The sequence below is a fragment of the Ailuropoda melanoleuca genome, chromosome 1 (genome assembly GCF_002007445.2).
Source record: "Ailuropoda melanoleuca isolate Jingjing chromosome 1, ASM200744v2, whole genome shotgun sequence".
In the NCBI taxonomy this organism is placed as follows: Eukaryota; Metazoa; Chordata; class Mammalia; order Carnivora; family Ursidae; genus Ailuropoda; species Ailuropoda melanoleuca.
This window is the reverse complement of record NC_048218.1, coordinates 99,861,811-99,889,009: the sequence shown is the minus strand read 5'-3', so window position 1 is coordinate 99,889,009 and position 27,199 is coordinate 99,861,811. Positions and strand designations below refer to the sequence as shown.

Genomic DNA, 27,199 nt, shown 5'->3' with positions numbered 1-27,199 from the left:
CCCGCCGGCCGCCTGCGGCTCAGCGCGGATCGTGCTGCGTCGCCGGTCTCCGCGTACCCCCGCCTCTGCCCAGGCTCCCGCAAAACTTTTATTCTCTGGGGCTTCCCGGGCTGTCTGAAGGAATCGGAGCGCTCGGCCGGCTCTGCGCTCCCCCGCCGCGGCGACTGAGGGGACGTGCATCCCTTGCCCGCTGGGCTCTCGCGCCCCGCGCCTCCTCACCTGCTGCCGATCGCTCCCCAGAGCGGCGAGGGGGTACCCACCGAGGGGCCGCGCGGGCGCCAGCGCTCCCGAATTCTCCCGCCCACCATCGTAGACTCGCCCGGCGCAACTTTAACTTGATTCCTCTAGCCCAGCTCGGGCACCCGCGGCTGCTGCTTTGCTGCCACCGCTGCCGTCTCGGCCGCCGCCTCACAAAGGGGCGCGGGGAGGGGAGGAGGCGCGGTCCGCTCGCACAGGCGCCGGTGCGCAAGGCGCGGGCCTCCTTGCCGCCGAGGCCGGGAGACAAAAGGGAAACTGCCTCTGTTCGCCGTTCGGGCGGGGAGCAGGCTGCTCGTCCGCCTTCTGCCCGGCTCCGCGAGTCTCCTCCCCCCTCCCTCGGCTGCTGCTCCGCCTCCCTCCCCGCGGTCTGTCCCCGCAGTGCTCCGGGACCGGCGAGCCTTCGGGGCGCGCGTCGCTGCTGGTGGTTGGGGCTGTAGCGATAATAAATGATAGAGGATACAATGACTTTGCTGTCTCTGCTGGGTCGCATCATGCGCTACTTCTTGCTGAGACCCGAGACACTCTTCCTGCTGTGCATCAGCTTGGCACTGTGGAGTTACTTCTTCCACACGGACGAGGTGAAGACCATCGTCAAGTCCAGCCGGGACGCCGTGAAGATGGTGAAGGGCAAGGTGGCCGAGATCATGCAGAACGATCGGCTCGGCGGGCTCGACGTCCTGGAGGCCGAGTTTTCCAAGACCTGGGAGTTTAAGAGCCACAACGTGGCTGTGTATTCCATCCAGGGCCGGAGAGACCACATGGAGGACCGATTTGAAGTTCTTACGGACCTAGCCAACAAGACGCACCCGTCCATCTTCGGGATCTTTGACGGACACGGTGGCGAGGTAGGAGTTCTCTGGGGTTTTGTTTGTGTGGGTGTGCGTAAACAAGAGGATGTGTGAGCAGCGGGGTAGGAACTGGGTGCGAGGGGCGTGGTGATGACCTGGTGCCCGGCTGGACAAAGACACTAGATCCAAATGTGGCTCAACTTGCTAAAAAATACTGCTGGATCCAGACCTCTTGGTCTTAGTGGCCAATTTGGGGGAGGGAGAGTTGTCCACAATCTATTTTGTGCCTCATAATTAATGAGGTTTCCCAAGGCCAGAATCCAGCAAATGACTGTGCTAGTTTTTCGGGGAGAGTTTATGGTTTCTACTGTGAACTTTAGCCCAGGGTCTCAGCGCCCTGTTCTAAGATTTGAAGCTAAGCTGGGCACAAAGAAGAAATTATCTTTGATTCTCTTTAGGGAAAACAGACAAAATCTGCAGAGCCGAGTCAGTGAGGGGTCACTGAGGATGAAGGAAGCTGTGATTCCTTCCCATCCCATTCTCCTAGAGGAGGAACCCGAAGGGCAGCTCTGCGCTTCTTCCCAACTCCATTAACTTTCTAAGTGCAATCGGACCAGTTGACAGCAGCGCCTCACCGGTCGCCTGCTTTTAGCTGGATCGTGGCGCGGGACCGGGATGCCTCTGGCCTTTGCAGAGGTGGCAATACCCGCAGAGGCGGCGGTGCCCAGATCTCGCCCGGGCGCTGTGGCCGGCGTGGTGCGCAGGCATCTCCCTGCTCCTTTATTTGGGGTTCATCTGGGTCAAAAGATGATGTTGGAGGCTGGTTCAGGTTCTTCTGCCGCATTTCTGCGGCACTCTGATTGCGCGCCGGGGCTCAGATTTCCTGGAGGTCGGGGCGAGGGTTGGCTCTGGTCCTTGGGCATTGGCCCAGGGGAAGTGAGTGGCAAATGTGGCTTCAGCGCCTTGCTCCCAAGCGCATCAGACCAGCCACCCCATCTTTCTCAGTTGGCAGTTTGTAATAGTTTCAATGCTGCATACTCTCTCTCTCTTTTGCAGCATACTTTCTTACTCATATTCCCTCTGCCTCCTTTGCCACCCCTTCTTCATTAGCCTCCCCCCCCCCCCCCCCCCCCCCCCCCCCCCCCCCCCCCNCCTCCAACGCTCATTTTGGTCCTTCTGGTCTCAGGTGGGCTGTAGGGTATGTCCGCAGGTCATTCTTTTTTTCTTTGGCCTTTGTTTTGGGTGAATGTTGAGAAAGCTTTCAATTGGCTATCTTATTTGCATTCTGTCTTTGATACAAAGTCACTTCACCCACCACTCTGCTAATCTTTCCGAGGTACTGTATCTATCTGCCTTAAACCAACTTTGCCAGGAATGACAAACTTAGTGGGAAAATTTATTTGGTAGAACTGAAATCAAATTTTGCTATTTTCCATCCACCCCAGCCCTATGTTCTGTCTTTCAAAATGAAGGTTTCTTACTGGTTGTGATTTTGTAGCTTTTTGTGTAGGGTGGGGTTCCTTTCCCCTTGGTCACAGGGTAGGTGAAAGACATGAAATTAATTGAGGGAAGAGTTGCTCGGTGCTTGGGTAAAGACATATCTGAATGAAAATGTTCCCAGTATAACAACTAAATTGTTTTCTTGGTTTGATCAGAATGTCTATATTTTCATTTTATATGCCTAGCCTAGACTGTTTTAAATCATTTAATAAAGCTTATATTTATTATATATTTTTAAATTAAAATTGGGCAGCTGATAATCTGCTTCTGGTCTTAGAAAGCACGGTTTTATTTTTAATTTAAAGGTCCAGATGTAATATTAATGCTGTGAAACTTTGGGTTGTGCTTGCCTGGGTGTGCTATACTGACATGTTTTGAGCCTGCACGTGTAAGTGAATGAGTATTTTAAATTTTCTTTTAAGGTGATATTCTAAAACCTGAAAGTTGCAGACCTAAACAGATTTCAGGTTGAAAAATTTCCAGTACTATCTTCTGGTAAATGTATCATCCAGAAAAGGGACAGGATAAATGTTTTTATTTAAATAGAAGGATTTTATATGTATAGGTACCCTCCTTAAAAATAGAGTAATTGTTCTATCTGTAATCTCCTTTAGTATGTAGCCAGTTCATTCATCTTGGCTTTGTTTTAGGGCAAAATAAGAGAAGTAATGTAAAAGGTAGTTCTTTAGTTGCTGTTACGCTAATTGAATGTGATAATAAGAAATAATATTAGTTAATTTCTCTCTTGCTTTTTCTTTCATTCAAAGAAAACCCCACCGTGTAATTGTTGTCTTTTGTGTTGTTTTAGCTCCTGTAACATTCACCAGAGGAGGGTGCCACTGTTTGATTTTGGTATAGATGATAGTTGTCTCCTTTCAGAAAAGAGGAAGCTTTTTCTGAACTCTGTTATTTATATATGTTGTGTACAGAAGATAAATGAGGACTTTAATTTTATTTCTAATAATTCAGACTAATAAGATAGTCTATAAAAAAGGAGGGCCCATCTACAATGGTATTGCTTTTTAAATGTAGAAGGGGCCTAAGCCATCTTGTATATATACATTTCATCCCATTTTTTTAGATGAGATATTTGTTGATGGGCTTAAGATGTGACCTTCCTAAGGTTAGTTCAAGGCCTTCAGTTTGGTGATTTTTATATTAAACTCCTGGACAAGTTAGTTTGCATATTTACCTCGATAGATAGCACACTAGGGATACAAAGGTGAATGAGACAGGATTCCTGTCCTCACAAAGTTGCAGCGTCGTAGGAAAGATCTGTATAACAAAAATTACAGTCATGGTGTGCTTAGAATGTTATGGGAACACTGAGTAGGGGCGTTTAAACCATACTGGGAGGTGGGAGGCCCAGGGAAAGACACTTTGAAGACATTATTTACTTCAAGTTAAAGGCACAGGCTTTGGTTTGAGATCTGGCTTTGAATCTCTGCTCTGCCTTATACTAGCTGTGACCATGGACAAGTTGCTTAGTCAGCTTTATCTGGGAGTTATTAATATGAAAAATAGGGATAATAATGCACGTAAGGTATACCTTTATCAGCTGTGTTAAACCGTGTCTAGAAATACTTAGTGGATGTGGAAGGATGTGGAAAAAGAAAGCTTGAGACCAAGAAGTCTGCATTGTTAGGGCAACAATATCCTAGGAAGGCAGACTCTACGTGTGAAAGCCACAGTTTTGATCACTAGAAAGGCATATGTTGGATATGGATACTTTATTAGGTATCCTTCAAACTCTATATCTCTTTGTTCTAACTTATGGTAAACTGATTATTAATTTGGGATTTCAGGTATCTTAGCATTGGGGAAACAGCATCCTGGCTTCTGGTGCAAATTTTCTGATTAATGGAAAGGAATATTCTCTATGGTTAATTAATAAGTTGGTATTCTGATTCACACTTCAGCCTCTTAGCCTGAGTTGGTACTCTTTAGTCTATTCAATTGTGTATTTCTGTTAAAGATTTATCTCTGGACTTCTTATGTGGAGGACCAGACTTTGGATAGCTGTCACTGGTACATGAATGACATCTTAAAGAGCTTTGTTTCAGTGGTCCTATAGGCCAACTTCCTCATGTGATGCTGTTGGGCCCTTGAGACATTCTAACTGTAATACTGTAGGCGGATGTTGATTCTGTGTGTGTGTGTGTGTATCTAAAACTATGGCAGTGATTGTTTTTCTGTATAACAAAAGATTTAAAAAGATGAAAAAAAAAGGTAAAAAAATAGCTTAAATTATACCGACTGATGTGGAAAGGTTATTTTTAAAATTAAAAAATAATGTTCCTCTACGAAAATGGGGTGTGTGTGTGTGTGTGTGTGTGTGTGTTTGTGCTTATCTATAACTTTATCTACAGGCAAAATATGGGTGTTTTTTTGTTTGCTTCTTTTACTTTTTATATTATGTGGTAGAAGTGTCACCAATCCTTTGAGGCAAATTTGTCCGTGTTCATGGCTGAAACCTAGCTGGAAAAACAGATTGTTATGGGCTCCGTCATTACTGTATTAAAGGTCATCGTATCGTACAGTTGACACATAGCTTGGCCAGTGGTTAAGCTTAGAATTCCATACATGGCATCAGAGAAGTTGTACTTCAGATGCTTGTCGGGGGCCGCAGTCTTGAGGCTCAGTACTTCTCAGAAGTTCAGAGGAGAATCTGCTTATGGAAGGTTCCCTGAAGGATACATATAGTCTAGTTCTTTAGATCAGTGGTTCTTAACTTTTCTTGAGTCATACTTCCCTTTGAGGATGTTATGAAACTACAGACGTAGCCCAAGAGGAATGGAGATGCGTGCATCAAGTTTTGTTTATAATTTTAAAGATAAGCGGATGCATGAAGCCTTTTGATTTTAGTTTAGTTCAGGTGGAATAAAATCTGTTTCTGATAAATCTAGATCTGCAGGGAGCTGTGTACCTGGACCCCTTCCTTGCCCTGATTGTCATCTTCATCATTTGCGTTTATTGACTTGTGTGCTGTCATTTGCCTATGACGGTTGTTATGAAGAATGGTCTTCCCAAAGTTTTCTGAAAAATCAACGGCAAAGATGTCCTCGAGGACTTTATTTGTTGCATTATATAGTATCCTTTTTATGAGGACCAAGGGAAAGACAGTTCTCTGATAGCTTTGTGTTTTTTCTTAAGGATATTGAATCATGTGACTGATTGGATCATCCTGTTTGTTGGCTACTAGAAGTGTTAGAGCCAAACCTATGACCTACCTCTAAGAAGTGTGCAGAATTTTATAGACTACATTGATTTGGTATATAAATCTCACTTCCAGGACAGCTTATCTTTCCTACATTTAGTTTTCCTTTGTTTTACTTTTTTCTTTCTCTTCTGAGTTATGTCATTTTATCTTGTTATGGTACATGTATTTATGTAAGTTTCATTGGATCGTTTCTGAAATAAGATATAGTTCTGAATAATTAAATTGTGAGTGGCATGATGAATGATCTGCTTTTCAGACATTATACCTGCTATTAGTAAATGTTGCCATATTACCAAGGTTACAAGAGGCCTGGGGATTTAATATGGACAAATGCCTTTTGATTTAAGACAAAACTCAGATTACTGCGGTTTAAAATGACACATTGACATTTCTGCCAGAAAAGGAGGGGTAATTTCCTCCTTAGTCAGCCCCCCTCTCCCATGCCTAGGAACCTATTTGTAGGTGAATGTAGGATCATGACTGCTGACCTTGGTGCATCTTCTGAACAGATCGTTTAGAAATTCAGTTCAGTTAAACCAGCATTTTCTGTATAGTCTGACACATGTGGAAAACAGTGTTATGTTCTCTGTGATGCCTAAAGATGAATAAGTACATTCTCTGCCCTCAGGGAACATTCCATCTACTTGGGGAGATGAGGTTTTTAATAGCAGAACTATGAGGTGGAGTTGGGCCAACTACAAGAGGATGATGGCCTGACTGAGGGAGCTTGGGGAGTCTTGGATAAATTTGAAGAGGAGCTGACTTTTGATTATATCCTAGCATTTCAGGAGACAGATTAGGTGGAGGGAGGATGAGAAGATGACATTACAGGTTGATGGAAAGAGAAATGTTATAGAGGAAGTAAAATGCAGGCACAGTTGGAAAAAACACAGGTAGCCCATGTGTTTAGAGCAGGCTTTCCCCAACTGCTATCATTCTAGAAGCCAATACATTATTTTTTTCATTTTTGAGCACCCTCTGTGTTTTGTTATAGTCAATAATATTTTTTAGATGGACTATTTTTTTAAATTAAGTATATTTATTTAAAAAAGAAACTTCATATCAGCAGTGTGAGTGGAAAATCATTAAATGAAATTCTTGGCCTCCAATCTGCTAAGAAGCCATCTCCATTGTGATGGAGTAGAATGATTTTTATTTTTATTTTTTATTTTATTTTATTTTATTTTTTTAAAAGATTTTATTTTATTTATTTGACAGAGATAGAGACAGCCAGCGAGATAGGGAACACAAGCAGGGGGAGTGGGAGAGGAAGAAGCAGGCTCCCAGCGGAGGAGCCTGATGTGGGGCTCGATCCCACAATGCCGGGATCACGCCCTGAGCCGAAGGCAGACGCTTAACCGCTGTGCTACCCAGGTGCCCCTATTTTATTTTATTTTTTTAAAGAGTAGAATGATTTTTGGAAGGTTCTTCTCCTAGTCTTTGGTTGCCTCTAGAGTCTCTCTGTCCCTCTCCCCTTGCTTTTTATGAACAAAAAAGTGGCTTTTAAAGTTTAATTGTTGGCCATAATCAGAAGAAAGGCAGGCTGCTTACTCCCTTCCTGGGTGGAAGGTACATCTGGTGATGCCACTCTTCAAAGAAATCTGGTTTGGAACAGCTTTCCACTGTGACTTCTGTGCCACCTAAGATTTCATGTGTCACACACCTTCATGGGGAACCCAGAGTTATGGGCAGTTCCCCGTGGTCTAGCAGAAATCCCACCCCCATTTCTAATGCAGGTAAGTGAGAAGACATTATAGTAATAAACCTGAATCCGTTCCATCTTAGTTTAAAAAGTAAATAATTCATCAGTTTTGGTACTTGAGTCGTGATTGGTCACAAAACCAAGCTCAAAGATACAGAGAACAGATTGGTGATTACAAGAGGCAGGGATGAGGCACGGGCAAAATGAATGAAAAGAGTCAAAAGGTAAAAAATTCCAGTTATAAATTAAATAAGTCATGGGGATGTAATGTACAGCGTGGTGACTATAGTTAATACTATTGTATTGCATATTTAGAAGTTGCTAAGAGAGGAAACCTTAAAACTTTTCATCACAAGAATAAAAACTCTGTAACCATGTGTGGTAAGGGATATTAACTAGACTTTCATTTCTCAATATGTGGTGATGATTTCTCAGTATCATTTCTCAGTATGTATAAATATCAAATCATTATGTCATACGCCTGAAATTAATATAATGTTGTATGTCAACTATACCTCAATAAAAAAATACTTGCAAAACTCAAAAAAAGTAATATTTTTATTTTGAGTGCTAATATTTGAAATACTTGATAATTCTTAATTTCTATTTTGAACTTTAACCACTTCAGTAATAAATTTTTGTGGTTTAACTTTTATTTCCATTTGAATAATCCTGTTTAGTGGATATATCTGTAGCAAGTTAAACATATTTAAAAATAGATTGACTTTAAAATTATAAAAGTAATACAACTACATGATAGTATAGAAAAGAAAAAAATCACTCAAAATCTCATCCTCTTGTCACATCTGCTATTATGACTTTGTTGTATTACTTGCTCATCTTTTTCAAATATGCATTTTAAATATATTTTTACGTTGTTATAATGATGTACATATAGTTTTAAAATCTTGGCTTTTTTCACTTTTTTATAAGTCTATATACATGAAGTCATTTTGCTCCATAATTCTTTATTATATTTCTAATGTATTTCTTAGTGATAAATTAATATTTACTGAATGGCTATTTGATAAATTACTCAATTGCTTTCTAATTGCTGTACATTTAGGTAACATTAACTTTTTACCATTGTAAATAACACTGTAATAATTATAATTATTATTTTTGAAATTATAATAATTTTTGTGTTTCTACTGTAGTTTGGATTATTTCTCCAGAGTAGATTTCCAGAAGTGGGGTTTCTGGATCAGAGGAGAAATAAAAGAAACTAGCATTATTGGTAATAATAGTAATAATAGTAATAATAGTAATAATAATAAAAATGGCTGACATTTATTGAATATGTATACTATTTCCAGGCAGTGTTTAGAGTACTTTATATATATTATCTAATTTTAATTATCCTAACAGTGTTTGATGTAGGTACTGTATATATGTAGAAATTAAGGCACTGAGAAGATAAATAATTTATCCAAAGTGTCTTGTAGCTCATAGGTGGTGAAACTAGAATTTGAAACTGGGATTCTGATTTAGAGCTATCTGTCTCCAAACCCTATGCTATCAGTTTAAACTCCATGAATCTCATAATTTGGGCAATGACATGTGGATAGCATTGTTAGGCAAACAGTGCCTGGTCTTCTCATGTTGCTCAGTAGGACTTGGAGTTTTTCATTTGACTCTGACAGTTGTGTCCCTGTGACATGTGGTATTGTTGGAAACTCTATGCTGGAAATCTTGGTAGGTAGGTCTTATAATTGCCTAAGGAAGTCCTACAGTTAAAAAAAAAATTGGGGTCAGAAGTCAGAGCAGGTGGTGACTCACAAACAGCCATTCTTATCCAGCCCCCTTCTTTGCTGGCAGAATCTCTGTCCCATTACAGAGAATCTCTAACATTTTGCCTGTTAGCTCATGAAAGCCTTGCACAGAACTTACAGTGGCATTAACATAGCCATTCGCAAAAATGATTTAGGTTTTATTTTACTTTAAAGTACTGAAGCCTTAACTTTAGGATAAATATGTAGTGGTGTGTATGTGTTTGAACAATTTCTCTTAGCACTGTTTTTTTTTAAGAACTAAAACGACTTCCTAATATGTAAGCAGTTGTTAATTTTAAGTAGCAAAATATTATTTTTTCATTTGTTTGTAATATCGAGTTGGTATGTTTAGCTCGAGTAGATGATGATCTTCTGTTTCCATTCTAGAAGGCTGCGTCATAATTGTTCTCTTAGTCAACCTTAAGTTAAGCTCAAGCTTTGGTGATGGTTAGTTATAATCTATTTTTAATATGAGCCTTCAAAGGTAAAGGTTAAATAAACAAAGGAAACCAGCATTTAAAAAATAGTTAATGGCACTACAGTACCTTTTACAGCTTCCTTTTAGAGTTATAGGTCCTCCCTATAAAGCACTTTAAGTAAGTATTCATGTAGAGAAAAATTATGCATATTGATAAATTGATATTCTTTCAATAAAGTTGAAGTCTGTGCTATGAAAAGCTGTGCTTAAAAAGTGAAGGTATAATAACTTATTTGAAGAACAAATCTATAAAGTTTGATCACTTGATCTTTCTGGAGAATATTTTTTTCCCCCTTTCTCTGTGTAATGAGAATAGGACTCAATTTAATGGAACCTTAGCTGCCTCCAACTTACCTAGAATAAGGGAAGGTTTTGGTAGTTGAGTCTATTAAAAATGAGACTTACTTTCCTCCATTCCTAGAAGACAAGGGAGTTCTTGTCTGCTACTGGGCATAGGGCTCCTGATGGCAAGTCTGGGGCTGCTACAAATAATTATGTAAAATGTTCATTGTACAATGATACCAGATAGATAGCATTTCTAATGTAAAAAAGAACTGTCTGGTCCCCAAGCTAGGCATAATCACTTGGAAAGGGTGCCTTTTTCTAATTGGTACAAAAGTGAAAGGCACCATAGCAGTAGTCTGTATTTCTGAGGTTCACATTCTTTACCATACTGTCCATCATTATTGCCCTCCTTGTTCTGCTCCAGGGTTGAGCCCCTGACAGATAATCCGTGTGTCTTAATTGCTAAACCAAGAACCAGTTATCCATTGCACATCACATCAGCAAACCTTATGACTTCCTTAGAGAAGTGAACACTTAACTTGCATTTGCTTTTCAACATGAATATTCCAGGTTTTAATGATTGTAAATGTGAGTGGGGATTTAATGGTCTATAGGAATAAAAAATACTTCAAATTATATTTTTAATAGGACAGTCTATATTCAGCACTACTGTTGGACAGTAAAGTTTTTCATCTAAAAACATTTAAGGGGTGCTTGGGTGGCCCAGTGGTTAAGCATCTGACTCTTGATTTCAGCTTAGGTCCTGACCTTGGGGTCCTGGGATCCAACTCCCTGCTCAGAGGGGAGTCTGCTTGTCTCCCTCTTCCTCTGCCCCTCTCCCTACTCTGTAGCTCTTTTAAATAAATACATAAATCTTAAAAAAAAAAAAGAACATTTAAAAATTATTCTTTTAGTTAAAGAATTACCATAGGGCAAAAACTGTTTTATTCTGATAAGTGTATACCATTTCTTTTTAATCTAGTGTTTTCAAATCTCTTTTTAATTAAATAAATTAACTTTCAGTTTAATTAGTCACTGGACATTTTCCAGTCAAATAAGTCTCTTACCGACACTTGTATTTTCTGGAAATTGAGATGTAGTCGGATTTTTTGTCATACTGTTTACCTTTTTGCTGTATAGAACAATGAGGTGAATTTGCTGTAACAACTGGTGTGCGTTAGTATATGGTAAATATGACTGACCCAGAATTTGGGATTAAGAAGTTTCTGCTTCTCTTTTATTTAAACACTTAGAGGTTTTCTACATTTCTGTTTAGAAAGAAGATACATTTTCTCTTTAGATAGGCCTGGCAGGAATCTTGAATTGTCATAAAATCCAAATATAGTGCCTAAGGCTTCACAGCTACATGAATAATCTATTTTTAAAGACTTTCATCGAGGAGATTCCATACTGTCCCTGGAGAATTTTTTTTTTTTTTCCCTATAGTCTTTTCTCTCAGGAAATTCATCCTTATATATGAGCTAGTTCCCTTTGGTTTTAAACTATTTCTCTTAGTTTGGCCTCAACAGAGATATTAGGATTAGGTAGTTACATTTGTAAGTCAATAAGATATGGTAATCAAAAATCTTCCTCCCCTCATATGAAATACGTACATCAAATTTATAGGAGAAGCATTCATCTCAAAGAAAGGAGACACATGGTAATTTCTACCAAGGAGAGAATAGTTTCCAGATGATCGATAATAGCTCCTCTTTGTAACGAGCTGTTTTGGCAATAAAGCTCTTCAAGTTTTACAGATTGGTTAGTTTTGTCTTTCATGTCCATTATCAGATGCTTAGGCTATAGGTGGAGTAAATTCTAGCTGGACATTTAAACGGTATATCATTTGGAAGGTTTTGGTTGCAAATGACAGAAAACTAGTGGAAGCAGTTTAAACACCAGGGACATTTATTATCTCACTTACATGAGGAAAAAGAAAGCTTTAGAAGGCTTTAGAAAAGGGCAGACCATCTTAGTTTTGGATTGGCTTAGAGGTGACTTTGCCCGGGAGCTGAGATGTAAATTTGGTATTTAAGGGCCCCAGCAAGTCTTAGGAAACTATTAGGTAGCTTTCTAACTCAGATTTTCTCTCTGTTTTGTATAAACTGGCAACAAAGAGGGGCCTGAGTGTTTGGAGAACAGCTTTTTGCTCTAATATATGACTGTGTGTTCAGTACAGGTACTGCTGCTGATGAATGTGGAGGTATCACAGCAGTTCTTTTGTGGGCTATCCATTTCTCTTTTGCTACCTTCCTGCTTTAGACAACGAATTTGTTCAAATTCCGTAGGATTTTTGTCTCTTAATTATGAGGTGTCATAAGTTTTGTTACTTTGTTTTAAAATAGTCTGATCTACTCTGGGCCTGAGGGAAGAGATGCCTAGGAGTGCCAGAATTTTTGTACACATTTTAGAGGGGGACATCCTGGCTGGACTCCAGTGAGAGGAGAGGGCATTAAAGTCTTCTTATTTTTCTGTAGGCCAAATTGGAGTAAATTCTGTGTGCGAGGATGGAGTACTCATCCTGTTGCTGCTGCTATAAATTGATTACAGTGAGGCCATCTTTTCATTATGTTTTCCTGACTGTTTATTACCAGTCTATAGAAATGCTGTCTGACTAAACTTCCTATTTAGTTTTAGTGGCTTTTCTGGTGATTCATTCTCTCTACTTTTTTTTTTCTTTTAAGAGATATGCAATCATATTGTCTAATTTTGTCTCCTGCTTTCTAAATAGTTATACTTTTTGTTTTTGTTTCCTGCCTCCTTGCTAGAGGAAAACAGAGTAATGTTCTGTAATACACATGATAGTGGGTGTTATGTTCCTGTATTTGAGATTATTTAAAGAGTTTGAGATCAGGGAAATGTGAAATGGCTAAAGTATCTTCATTGATACAATGAAAAATGAAATCCAAAGGTAAAGTAAGAGTCAAAGAAGAAAGGATATTCAAGGTATGGTAATCAAGAGAATTAATGATCACGTGAATGGACTAGAACTTGGTGTAGATATGATGCTGAAAATTAGCGTGCATTGATTACCTGAAGGGGAGAATACTATCTTTTCTGCTTTGGGGAAAAATTATCAACACTAGATCCATCTCACAGGAATGTCCCAGAAAGCGTTAGTCTCAACACTAAGCACAATATCTAGCCATGTCGGTTACTGATTGTGCAGGGTGTGAAGACCTAGCAAGATACACACAGGAATGTCTTCCTCTCGTTCTAGACGAGTGGGAAGTCTGGAGCCATCTTGCCCTTGCACTTATGCTGGTCTTGGTGAAGGTTGTCCTTATTTTCTCTGGGATTTCCTCTGCAGAAAATCCTTGCCCTATTTTTATCACCTGTCTTGTAAGGAAACTGCAGCTGCTTACACAAGGTTCTCATCCTGAGTGGGGTTAGGTAGCGTTAGTGTACAGAGACAAAATCTTAGGTAAGATCCCTCAAATTGCCCGTAAAGAAGAGTGTGTGATTTTCATTTCTTATTCTATAGAGTTATATGTAATTATAAATGTGTAACTATGTAGCCAAAGTAATGTATGATACAGAATAAAGTATACGCATATAAAATATAGTTTTATAGTGTTTTAAATGATAAGAAAAGAGTATCTTGAGTTTGTGTAAATTTGTGGATGGAACTGTTTCACTGTACCTTCTGAAAGATAATAGAATAAGAAATTGATGAGTATTTTGAGATTTTCAGAAGATGACAGGAACTTTTCTTTTTTTAAAGAGAGCATATTGTATATTTTTGTGTGCAATCACTTTGAGAAAATTTAGTTTGTTAGAAGTACAAAGCAGCATTTAAACATGTGGCTTTTGGAGTTGGGAGTAAGATTAATTTATCCTGATTATTTTTAAAGTCAATTTTAGAAAGATAATTATAATGCCATATTGAGTGCTTTATTTTTAATCTAAGTGCCAGCCATATCTTTGACACCAGATGGGAATATGGAGATGGGCTCTTAGCCCGGTAATTTATGCTCCTAAATACATACAAAAAGTTTACACTTGCTGTTTCTTTCTCGCCTATGGCTTGAGACCCTGGGGGGTCTCCAGTGATTTCAGAAGAGAGACCTGTCGAGGATTCTCACCATTCCCATTTTCCTGGGATCCCTCCTGAGTACCTAAGAAGGTACCTGTAGGTCTAAACTATTTTGATAAATGTCTGGCCATGGGTTTGTCTAAGAGTGAGACTCTTTGAGTGCAAAGAATTCTTGGAAAAGAAGCTTGTATTTTTAATGCTGTCTACAGGATCCAAGCGACTGCTGCTAAAGAATCACACGGGTAGAGAGAACTGAGAACATGATAGTGGCCAGAGAAGTGCTCTGCACCTTCCTATTAGAGCCACCCAGAGATGGAAATTGCTTATCCCCAAAGGATTATGTAATGCAAACAGTTTTAGACATGAAAGAATACAGGCAGGCATGTACTTTGGAAATATTGCTTAAGAGGAAATTCTCTGATGACGAGGACAGCTAGTTTGTTTTTTTTTCTCTCTCTCAAAAATAGGATAATAGTGGAAATACCCAAATGATGTTCCCAGTTTGTCAGAGAGAACCCCTCATCCCCAACCTTTGTGGTGACTTTATGTTATGGGGATTAGGACATCTGCTTTCTCTGGTTTTAAAAATTTACCGTTGTTATAATATTATTATCTTATACACAGTCTATATTCAAATTTTGCCTTTGTCCCAACTGTTTTTAAAAATAGCTGAGGTATGATTGGCATAAAGTTTTGCATTTATTTGTGAAACCATCACCACCATCAAGATAATGAACATACCCAACACTGTTTTAAATCTCTTTATGCCCTTTGGTAATACCTTTTTTCTGTCTTCCTCTGGTCACTGCCTCCATCCCTAGGCGACCATTCATCTGCTTTCTGTCCTTATAGACTTCGTCTGCATTTTGTGTACGTGGAAATGTGCAGCATGTACTTCTTTTTTGTTCTCTGGTCTTTTTCCCGGACTCAGCATAATCATTTTGAAATTCATCTATGTTGTTGTATCTATCAGTAGTTCATTCGTTTTTTATCACTTACTGTTATGTGTATGACTATACCAAAATTTGTTTATCCATTCCCTCCCTTATTGTTGGACATTTGAGTTGCTTTGAGTTTTTGACTGGGAACATTCATGTGTAAGTCTTTGTATGGACATAGGCATTTCTTTTGGGCAAATACCTAGGAGTAGAATTGCTGGATAATATGCTAAGTGTATGTTAACTTTTTAAAAAACTGCTAAACTGTTTTCCAAAGTGGTCGTATTATTTTACATTTCCATCAGTGACGGATGAGAGTTCTAGTTGCTCCACATCCTTGCGGGTCTTTTTAATTTTAATCATTCTGATAGTTACGAAGTGGTTTCTCAATGTGGTTTTAGTTTGAATTTTACAGATGACTAATCATATTGAGGATCTTTTTAATGTGCTTTTTGGAAGATAGCCTTCTTTTTGAAAATATTGGGGAAGAATGACTATCAAATCTTTTTTCTTTTTTAAAATTTTTTTTTTAAAGATTTTATTTATTTATTTGACAGAGAGAGAGACAGCCAGCGAGAGACGGAACACAGGCAGGGGGAGTGGGAGAGGAAGAAGCAGGCTCCCAGCGGAGGAGCCCAATGTGGGGCTCGATCCCATAATGCCGGGATCACACCCTGAACCGAAGGCAGACGCTTAACGACTGAGCCACCCAGGCGCCCCCAAATCTTGTTTTTTCTTGTAAAATCTGGCTTTTGTCCTTGTCTCTATGATGTGAGTGAAAAAAAGAGAGGTAAAAGGGATTGGAGTGATGAGACATGACCCTCTGTCACTGAAAGGAGAGAGGCTCAGAAGTAACGCCTAGAAATGAGAGGTCTTGAAAGGTTGCACAAAGTAACCAATAAATCAGATGGAACAAGGAGACCAAAAGAGAAAGATTAGGGCCTGTGACTACTAAGGACAGTTTGTATTATCAATTCTTTTTCTTTTTTTAAAAATAGATTCATTTATTTATTTTAGAGAGAGAGAGTGAGCATGTGCGCGTGTGTATGAGTGGGGCAAGGGTAGAGGGAGAGAATCTTCAAGCAGACTCCTCACTGAGCGCTAAACCCTACTTGGCACTTGATCCCATGACCCATGAGATCATGACCTGAGCTGAAACCAACAGTCAGATGCTGAACTGACTGAGCCACCCAGACGCCCCAATTCTTTCGTTTTCTTCAATCCACATGTTCTTGTATTCCAATTAACAATCTGAATGAGACTTCTCTTAGAAAAATGCATTTGAAAGCATACACTGTAGACACTGCTTCTGCTTTCTTCCTACTTCCTCATTTGCTCTTCTGACACTTTTCTGAATCCCCCCTTTTCTTTAAGGTTTCCAGGGATCTCATATTTGCCATGTACGATGGCCTGTTTTCAGCTCTCATCTTAGAGTTTTCCGTAGCTTCTGGCTTTCTTCACTACCTTTGTCTTCTCGAGACTCATCTTCTCAACTTTGGTGACAACACTTAAATTTTTTTGCCCCTTCTCCAATGTCTTTGGGAGTTTCACTTCCTTCATGAACCTGGGTTTTGAGGAGGGCTCTACTCAGTGTGCTGGTCCTCTTTCGTTTGCACTAGCAGCTTCTATGGAGTCAGCCAGCCTTTCTGAGCATAGAGCTTCCCTTCCCATCTTAAACTTATGTCTTTACATGCTGACTTTGTACTTTCTTTCTGGGTGTTACCGTGATAACAACCGGTCTGAAACTGTATTTGCTTTTTATATCCCTAGATTAATTTCCTCCCTAGATTTGTCTTTTCCTCTCATGGTGCTGTCATTCTTCCAGTCTCCCAGTCTTCTAACTACCATGTCATCTTTGCTTCTTTCCTCTTCGTTCATGTCTATGAGACTTTATGTAATACCTCTTATCCCTGTCTCCATCTTTATATTCATACCATCACCATGCTAATTCAGCCTTTCATCGCTTCCTGCTTGAACTGTGGTAGTGGCTTCTTAACTGATCACTTAGTTTCTAGTCTCTCTTCAATCCAGCCCACTCAAAGATGTCTCTGATAGATCAGTCTTTTCAACTCACTGAGTTATACATTGTTTCTTTTTTTTAAAAGTCTGTGATTTATACCAACCATAATTTATTTCTTTGAAAAAAATATTTTTTGAGTTCTTCTAATGGCATCCCTGACTACTTTACCTTACTCAACCTTATCTTCTGTGGCTCCTCTACATAACACTCTGCACTACAGCAGAAATGGTCTTTTATTCCCTGAATGCCCGGTGGATACATATGCCCATTGCTGCTCCTTTGTCAGTTCTATTCCATTCTCTGAGAGAGTTCTTACTCCTCTTGCCATACCTGGTGTCTTGTCCTAATTTCAGGGATCCCCTCAATTTCCAGCTCTTTCATGCGTTCTTGCTTGGTTGCAATCATTCCCTCCTTTGAACTTATTGTCTGTGACGGGCAATTGAACATTTTGCGTTATTTTTCATTTTTAAGGTACTTTTTCTCTCCACCCAGACTTCAGCTTCCTTGAGTTTCAGGCCTCTGATGAATTCCTGTGGTGTGCCTGCACTGTCCCAGATGCTTGCCTTTTAATAATAACAATGCCTTACTGTAATTCTGCAAAGAATGATGCCTAACAAATGAAAAGGAAACACCAAGTTGTGTGACTGCATTTTCTATGTCTGATATGTGCTGGGAACCAAAGGTCTTGGCTCATTCTAGCTTTTGAGTGCCTGCAGCACGTCAGGTGCTTTCGTTGATTCTCTCGCTGAGTCCTCATGGTTTTTTGAGGCAGCTATTATCCCATTTTACAGTTAGGGGTACTGAAGCTCAGACTTCTGTGTGCCCCGGGTTACACAACTGCTAAGTGGCAAAGCTGGGATGAAAATATTTCCCACGTCTGTCTGATTCCAAAGTCCTCTTCTTCTCAGTACCACACTGTCTTTTTGCAGGGATGGCTTTGCAAGACATTCATGTGCAAGTCATCTCTGAGGTATCTAACACTTTGATTATCTGTAATAAATGTTTCAAGTATATGGGAATGGAATCCAGTTGAGGAGATAAAGTAATTTACTTATACTATTCACTTGTATTTCCTCTCTTTGTTTCCTTCATCCCCTCTCATGGCTTCTGCAGCATATAGTCCACCCAGAAGTCCTTTAAATAAGGACCGAGGAAAGCACAAATTAAATATGGAGAATTCTGCAGGGTAGCCCAGGCAAGTGATTTTCACGTGTTTTGAGAGGTAACTGTATTTCTGGTTGTAAGGCAGGAATTTGGGGAATTGAGGCTGGCTCCTCAGAGGAAGCTAGGCAACATTTTCAGGTTTACCTCAATGTGCCCTTCAAAAGGTGGTTCAGTTATTTGGTTAGTAGTGTTATGGATTACAGGACACTAGTCATGCCTCAGTTTTTAAATGTAAGTACAGAAGAACACGTCCTAGAGCTCAGTTGAAAAAAAAGGTTCAATCTATAACTTCCTTCCCAAAAGCATCATGCAGAGTGATATTATAGATAGTATTTAGTGAGTCTCAGAGAGTGGGGAAATGTAAATGAACAATTTCAGCTGCCTGGGGGTGGAAATAGTGATTCATAGACTTCAGATTTGAAACTGGGGGTGCCTGGGAGGCTCAGTTGGTTAAGCATCCCACTCTTGATTTCTGCTCAGGTCCTGATCTCTCGGGGTCGTGAGATCAACCCCCCCTCCCACTTGGGCTCCACGCTGGGTGCGGAGTTTAAGATTCTCTCTCTCCCTTTTTTATGCCCCTGCCGCCGCCTCCCTAATTCCCCCCCCCACAAAAGATTTGGAACTCAGACGTTCTTGGTTTATATTCAGCCAAAGAAGAGAGGCATCAAAAAGTTGTATGAGTGGAAAACAGCTTATTGATAGTGTGGGAATACTTTTGAAAGGAATAGAAATCATCAACCTTATTTTATTTTATATAATGTCATCAAAATATACTTGTTTCCTCTATGCTAATTATTGAGTTAAAGGAATGGCATTTTTAGAAAACGTCCAACATGAAGTAGTTTATAGAATTCTCATGTACACAAGGGATATTTTCTACTTTGGGGAGCTTTCTGAATCATACTGAAAACCATAGTAACTCAGTTCTTAACAGGTAGCACCATTAGCTGCCTTTCTCAGCCCCTCCAATCATGGGAAACGGAAGTTGCTTTGTGGTTTTTTTCACCCATGCAATTATTACTAATCATCATTTCAGAGAAAGCTGAGGTCTCAGGATAAAAACATGATATTTCCTTGGCAGTATTGAATCTGAGTTGAAAAACATTTTTACTTTCCTGAAATTGTGTAGAAGTTATGGGTAGGGATATTTAGGCTAACATTAGGCTAACTCACTGGTTCTTGTATGTCTACTTCCGGGTATACTGTACCACCTTGGTGTTTTATACAGAGTGGGTACCCCATAAATGTTTCTTAAATTAATCATTCAGTATTTATCTTTTTGTGACTGGCTTATTTCACTTAGCAAAATGTTCTCAAAATACACCCATGTTGTAGAATGCAATAAGATTTCCTTCCTTTTTTTTTCCTTAAAGATTTTATTTATTTATTTAAGAGAGAGGCAGAGAGAGCGTGCGTACAAGCAGGGTGGGGGCAGAGGTAGAGGGAGAAGCAGACTCCCCACTGAGCAGGGAGCCCATGTTGGCTTGATCCNCCTTAAAGATTTTATTTATTTATTTAAGAGAGAGGCAGAGAGAGCGTGCGTACCAGCAGGGTGGGGGCAGAGGTAGAGGGAGAAGCAGACTCCCCACTGAGCAGGGAGCCCATGTTGGCTTGATCCCAGGACCTTGAGATCATGACCTGAGCTGANCCAGGACCTTGAGATTGACCTGAGCTGAAGGCAGATGCTTAACCGACTGAGCCACCCAGGAACCCTGAATTCCTTCTGTTTTAAGGCTGAATATTATTCTATGGTATGTATGTACCACATTTTGTTTATCCATTCATCTGGCAATGGCTATCTGGGTTGTTTCCATCTCTTTGCTATTGTGAATAATGCTACTATGAACATAGGTATGTAAATATTGCTTCAAGATCTTGTTTTCAGTTCTTTTGGATATATACCTAGAAGGGAGATGGCTGGATCATATAGTAGCTCTATTTTTAATTTTTTTGAGGAACTGCCATGCCATTTTCCATAGTGGTTGCCCCATTTTACTCTCCCACTAATAGCACACAAGGGTTCCTACTTCTGTACGTATTCGCCAAAACTATTATTTTCTGTTTCTTAAATAGTAGCCATCCTTATGGATGTGAAGCAATACCTTGTGATTTTGATTTGCATTTCTCTAATGATTAATGATGTTGAGTATATTTTCATATCCTTATTGGCCATTTGTATATCATCTTTAGAGAAATGTCTATTCAAGTCTTTTGCCCATTTTTTAACCAGGTTATTTGTTTTTTGTAGTTGTTGAGTTTTAGCAGTTTTTGTGTTCTAAATATTAACACCTTGTTAGATATGATTTGCAAATATGTTCTCTTATATTTCTAAAAATATTTTTGCAACTTTTTACATTGATATAATTTCAAACTTACAGAAAAGTTATAAGACTAGTACAAGGAACTCCCATATACCCTTTCTTCAGAGTTACTATTTTTTTAAGGAGCACCTGGATTTCTTGACATTTTGACATTTTGTTGAGTCCTTTAAACGGAACGAATGACTTGCAGCTGTGGGAGATTTAAAAGTATAAACATGGTTCCTGTCTGAATATGCAAAACAAATAAGGATGTTTATAAAGCAACCACTACAGATGAGAATAATACAAATAAGAACAAAAGTGAGAGGAGGCCAAAAGTAAGAATAGTTTTAATTATTAGAATTGGAGGCTTGTTCCAGTGTTTCTCAACATGGGATGATTTTTTTTTTCCCCTAGAGAACTTTTTTTTTTTTTTTAAGATTTTAGGTCTAAGATTTTACTTATTTATTTTAGAGAGAGAGAGCGTGCACACACACACACATGAACAAGCAGGGGGAGGAGCAGAAGAGGAGGGAGAAGGAGGGGGGAAAGAATCCCAGGCTAACTCTATGCTCAGCATGAGCCCACCATAGGGCTCCATCTCATGACCTGAGATCATGACTCGAGATCATGACCTGAGCCGAACCAAGAGCTGACTGAGTTGACTGACTGAGCCACCCAAGTGCCCCTCCCCTAGAGGACTTTTTGCAATGTTTGGAGACATACTGGTTGTCACAACTGCAGGGGGCATGGGAGAAGTTATATTACTGGCGTATAGTGTGTAGAAACTAAAGATACTGCTAGACATCCTACGATACACAGGACATCCCCATACAACAAAGAATTATGCGCCCTAAATGTCAGTAGTGCCAAGGCAGAGAAACCATGCCCTATCCTTGGGAAGCAGACTTTGCAGAAAACCTGTCTTGAGGACTTTAAAGGCTTTGGGCCCAAAAACTCTCTCAAACACATCCAAACACTTGAATAACACGATGAAGACTCTGCCTGGTAAAATAATAAGGTATGAAAAATATTTTCTTCTCTTTTTTGTGCATAACCCACAATAAGAGGGCTTAGTTGCTCTGCTTACTATACATTTTCTGCAGTAAACAGTCTAAAAATGCTTTGCCCGGCTTTATTCTGTATTGCAGTCACTTATGGCTAACCTGTTCCTGTTATTGCATTCTTTTCTTTGCCACTTTCTGCTGTAAAAAAATATGTAAACCCTGAAAGAAGCGAACAGTACTATACAAAAGATCCTGAAGCTTAGAGAAAGTAAGCAGAGGTGTTGGGGGAATGTGCTTTAGATGGCTTTCTTTCAATCCTCGGTTCACTGCGGAGAAGCCAGGTGTCAGTTCTGTTTTATCACTAAGTCCAGTAAGCTGGGAGGAGAATAAAAATAGCATGCACTTTGACCTCCTGTAGGGCTGGGTTTGAATCCAGGCCCGTTCATTACTAGCTTTCTGACCTCGGGCAAGTAAACGATGTACTCAGAACTCAGTATTGCCTTCTCTGCCAGGGGGATAATATCTGTTTCAGTGGGTGGTGAAGGGCAGTGGAGTACAGTGGTTAACGCTGAGGACTCTCACACCTAATTGCCTGGCTTCAGATCTCCACTCAGCCACTTCTAGTTGTATGCCCTTTGGTAAGTTTCTCAACCTTTTCTAGACCTCAGTTTCTTCGTATGAAAAATGAGAATAATTGTATTAATATTTACCTTGCAGGGCTGTTCTGACATTAAATGAATTAATGAATGTAAAACACTTTATTGTGATGCCTGGTACATAGTAGGCACAATAGATGTTAGCTATTTCGAGGGTTAAGTGGAGATAAAGGATATAAAGAACCCTGTAGTGTCTAGCAAAAGAAGGTGCTTGATAAATGGTTTTTCAAAATTAAATTTTAGTAGCTGACAGTTTAATATAATATAATGCCATCATACCAAAATTTCATTAGCCCCTGAAGTTAAATTAGTAGGGATTTTGTCTTAAGAAGTCTTCAGGATACAAAAAGAAAACTAGTCATTCTTTTGCTTCTTACTTGTACCTAGCAAAGATTCCTTTGGACCCAGGTTCAAAAATGTGCCTTAAGAATTGCAGGCTTAGCCAGACTTCTGTGGAATTATGGGGGCAACTAGAACAGCCACCTGGGTGTGTGGAGTGGTGAGGGATGTTTGGGTTGAAAATAGTTGTTTTTCTAGCCTCGCTTTCATGACAGCCCCATTGGCAGGAGAAAGTGGGGAAATCGCAGGAAAAGTTTGATTGTTTTTGAACTCCCTGTTTATCCTTGGGGTGTGGGTGTTTCAGATGAAGTCGTCCGTTCCTTCTTGACAGTGTAGGGGCTTTAGACTCACTCAAAAGTCATTTATAGTGGAACCAAGTATCCTGCTATACCAGTCCCTGCTACATATTAGGTTGCAGACATATTTATAGAGCACACATGGTCCAGCCCTTTTTAAAAATATGAAAGTATGTTATCTCATTGTAAGATAAAGTGTACGTAAAGGGTTTAGCCTGGCATTGTAGTGCTTTATTAAGAGTTAGCTGTCATCACCATCATCACCATTATCCTTACTCTTAAACTTATGTTTTAGTTTAGGTAAGAAACTAATGAAGTCTTTAATATTTATTCAGCAATTTTATTTCCCTTTTTTAATTTTTTACCTTTTATGGCCATACATTCAAAGAAGTGCATGTCGTAATTCTACAGCTTGCTGAATTTTCACAAGCTAATCAGACACATGCCTTCAACACCTAACTCAAGAAACAGAATATTACCAGTACCCCAGAAGCCCCACTCATGTTCCCTTCTTGCCATTATCCTTTAGTTTTCAGGGAAAAAATTGTTTTTTTTCTTTATTGGCATTCAAAGCTACTCATGTGTGGCTTTATGTAAACTCTTAATAGCTATGGCTGACAGTTATAGCTGGCCTCATTACATGCTTTTATTTTCTTATGGTTTAAAAAGCACATCTCCTGGAAAGGGATTTCAGTCCTGTAGGCTGTTGCATTTGGACATGGAGAGGCTGAATGATCTGTAGGTTGTCCTCTGCAAATAGGTGATGTGTTCTTTGCTTTTATTTACCCATACTATAGAAGTCCGCTGAAACCAAAAAGTTGTCCATTGTACCAAAAGAAAAGGAAATTGGCTTAGCTGCACAGACCTCTTAGATGCCCTCTCTAAAAGCATTCCACACTCAAAAGAGCTCAAGGCACATGAAAGAAATCCTATGGTGGAGGAAGATGTCGCAATGCTGGGTGCACTTGTGGGTGCTTATCTCCTGCCATGGAACAAGGTGATAAGGCTGAAGGACTGGCTACTTCTGGAAGTAATGGACTTCAATGTGTTTCCTTTGCCTTTGTCTGGACATATTTAGAAAACCATGGGGAATTTTTCAGAAGGCAGCTTCTCAGAGGAAGAATAAAAATTTGGGGGTTGAGTTTGAGGCTCTTTATATCTTCTTTTTAAAATCAAAGTACCAAACATATTAACTCTGAAATCACCAGGACATTAGCCTTGCTTTATGTGTCTTGTTTAACTTTCTGGGCCCAGCTGATGGCTCTGCTAAAATATTATACATGCATTTCAGAATGACATTAGTCATTTTTGGCCATTATTTTATTTCTTGAGATTTATTAGTTTTAAAAAATTAAGAGATAATTCACATACCATAAAACCTACCCCTTTAAAGTATGCAGGTGAAGAGGTTTTTGTATGGATATTTACCACCACTATCTCATTCTTCACCCTTGAGAAGAAACCTCTACCCATTGGCAGTCACTCTCCCCATTCTGTTTATTTAATAGTTTTGCCAAATAAATGTCATTAACTATCTTTATTTCATAGAAGTCTTTCTTCTACAGGGTGTCCTGACAGCTGTGCGACCTTTTACATAGAGGTTTGTCCCATCTACCGTCCCTCCTAAATTTGACTTGGGAGTGCATTTTCAGCACTACCACCAAAACCATGTTGACTGAAATTGTTCTAGGACATAAAATGACATATGTTTAGTTATAATCACTTAAGAAAATTTCAGTGCACGTGAACTACAGTGTAGTTCCCACGAAACTAACTGAGCATGTTGAGGATTTCTGATTATCTGCCAAATCTGGGCTCTGTTTTATTACTTTAATGGATTGAGAAATCAGTTCTTTTGGCTTATATGGGAAGGTTTAAGTTTGTTTCTTCAACTAGTTTTTGGAAAAAAATGCATAAAATGTATTTGTATTTACACTTAGTTGATTTCTGAAGAATTGGAATTGATTATTTCTACATGACTGAGATTAACTTATTTAAAGTTGAGATTAACAATTTAGATTAATATTTTTTTGAATCTGTATTTTTATTATTTCAAAAGTAGTATATACTGATTGAAAAAAGAATTTAGGTATGTAAAGTTAGAAGAGTTGTGAAGTGTAAAAAGAGAGTTGTCATCCTGCCTCTCACTTTATAGAGTTTATACTTAAACTATTTTTATGTCTAATCATGTAACCTGCTTAATTTTTACTTAACTTTTAAATATACTATGGCAATGCTTATTTATTGAATTGTGTTGTTCTACGTTTTAACACTGTTTACAGTTTCTGGAAGGTTTAAAAATTTTTTTCCTTCCAAGATGGTGATTGATATATACTNCCTGCTTAATTTTTACTTAACTTTTAAATATACTATGGCAATGCTTATTTATTGAATTGTGTTGTTCTACATTTTAACACTGTTTACAGTTTCTGGAAGGTTTAAAAATTTTTTTCCTTCCAAGATGGTGATTGATATATACTCTTAGTAATCTTTCTTAAAAATTACTGTGGTCTGCTGTACTCTGAAAACCGTAAAACACTGATGAAAGAAGTTGACGATGACACAAATTAATGGAAAGACATTCCATGCTCATGTATTGGAAGAATAAATATTGTTAAAATATCTATCTACCCAAAGCAAGCTACACACTTAATGCAATCCCTATCAAATTACCACCAGCATTTTCCACAGAGTTAGAACAAACAATCGCAAAATTTGTATGGAACCACAAAAGACCCCAAATAGCCAAAGCAATCTTCAAAAAGAAAAGCAAAGCTGGAGGCATCTCAATTCTGGACTTCAAGTTATATTACAAAGCTGTAAAGATCAAAACAGTATGGTACTTAAAAAAACACAGTATGGTACTGGCACAAAAATAGACACATAGATCAATGGAACAGAGTAGAAAACCCAGAAATGAACCCACAATTATATGGTCAACTACTTCGACAAAGCAGGAAAGAATATCCAAAGGGTAAAGGACAGTCTCTTCAACCCATGGTGTTGGGAAAACTGAACAGTAATATGCAAAAGAATGAAACTGGACCACTTTATTACACCACACAGAAAAATAAATTCAAAATGGATGAAAGACCTAAATGTGAAACCTGAAACCATAAAAATCCTAGAAGAGAACACAGGCAGTAACCTCTTGGACATCAGTCATAGCAACATTTTTCTAGCTATGTCTCCTGAGGCAAGGGAAACAAAAGTAAAAACAAACTATTGGGACTTCATCAAAATAAAAAGCTTCTGCACAGTGAAGGAAACAATCAGCAAAACTAGAAGGCAACCTATGGAATGGGAGAAGATATTTGCAAATGACATATCTGATAAAGGATTAGTATCCAAAATATATAAAGAATTTATAAAACTGAACACCCCCAAAATGAATAATCCAGTTAAAAATGGGCAGAAGGCATGAATAGACGTTTTTCCAGAGAAGACATATAGATGGCCAACAGACACATGAAACGATACTCAATATCACTGATTATCAGGGAAATGCAAATCAAAACCACAATGAGATATCACTTCACACCTGTCAGAATGGCTAAAGTAGCAACACAAGAAACAACAGGTGTTGGTCAGGTTGTGGAGAAAGCGGAACCCTCTTGTACTGTTGATGGGAATGCAAACTGGTGCAGCCACTGTGGGAAACAGTATGGAATTTCCTCAAAAAGTTAAAAATAGAACTATCCTATGATCTAACAATTGCACTACTAGGTATTTACCCAAAAAATACAAAAATACTTCAAAGGGATGCTGCACCCCAATGTTTATTTATAGCAGTATTATCTGTAATAGCCAAATCATGGAAAGAGCACAAATGTCCATCGACTGATGAATGAATAAAGAAGATGTGCTATATAAACAGAATGGGATATTACTCAGCCATCAAAAAGAATGAAATTTTGCCATCTGCAATGACATGGGTGGAGCTAGAGTGTTATGCTAAGTGAAGTAAGTCAGTCAGAGAAAGACAAATACCATATGATTTCACACTCATATGTGGAATTTAAGAAATGAAACAAATGAGCAATAGGGAAAAAGAGAGAGAGGGAGAGGCAAATCAAGGAACAGACTCTTAACTATAGAGAACAAACTGATGGTTACCAGAGGGGAGGTGGGTGGGAAGATGGATTAATAGGTGATGGGAATTAATGGGTGCACTTGTTGTGACAAGCACTGGATGTTGTATGTAAGTGTTGAATCACTGTATTGTGCACCAGAAACTGATATTGCACTTGGTGTTACCTAACTGGAATTTAAAGAAAACTTTAAAAAAAAAAAAAAGAAGAAGAGGTGGTATATATACACAATGGAATACTATTCATCCTTAAAAAAGAATGAAATCTTGCCATTTGCAATGACACGGATGGAGCTAGAGAGTATAATGCTAAGCGAAATAAGTCAGAGAAAGACACATACCATATGATT

The 27,199-nt window shown here is 39.0% G+C and overlaps 1 protein-coding gene across 2 annotated transcripts in view; it reads left to right on the top strand.

Annotated features, from left to right (window-relative positions):
* The first annotated feature begins 673 nt into the window (after positions 1-673).
* PPM1L (protein phosphatase, Mg2+/Mn2+ dependent 1L) overlaps positions 674-27,199 on the top strand; it is a 305,665-nt gene continuing 279,139 nt past the window's right edge. For both annotated transcript variants that reach the window (XM_002926824.4, XM_019807613.2), the window contains exon 1: positions 674-1,103. In XM_002926824.4, coding sequence (XP_002926870.1) covers positions 705-1,103 — 399 coding nt within the window. In that variant the 5' untranslated portion in view covers positions 674-704. The remainder of the gene's footprint in view (positions 1,104-27,199) is intronic.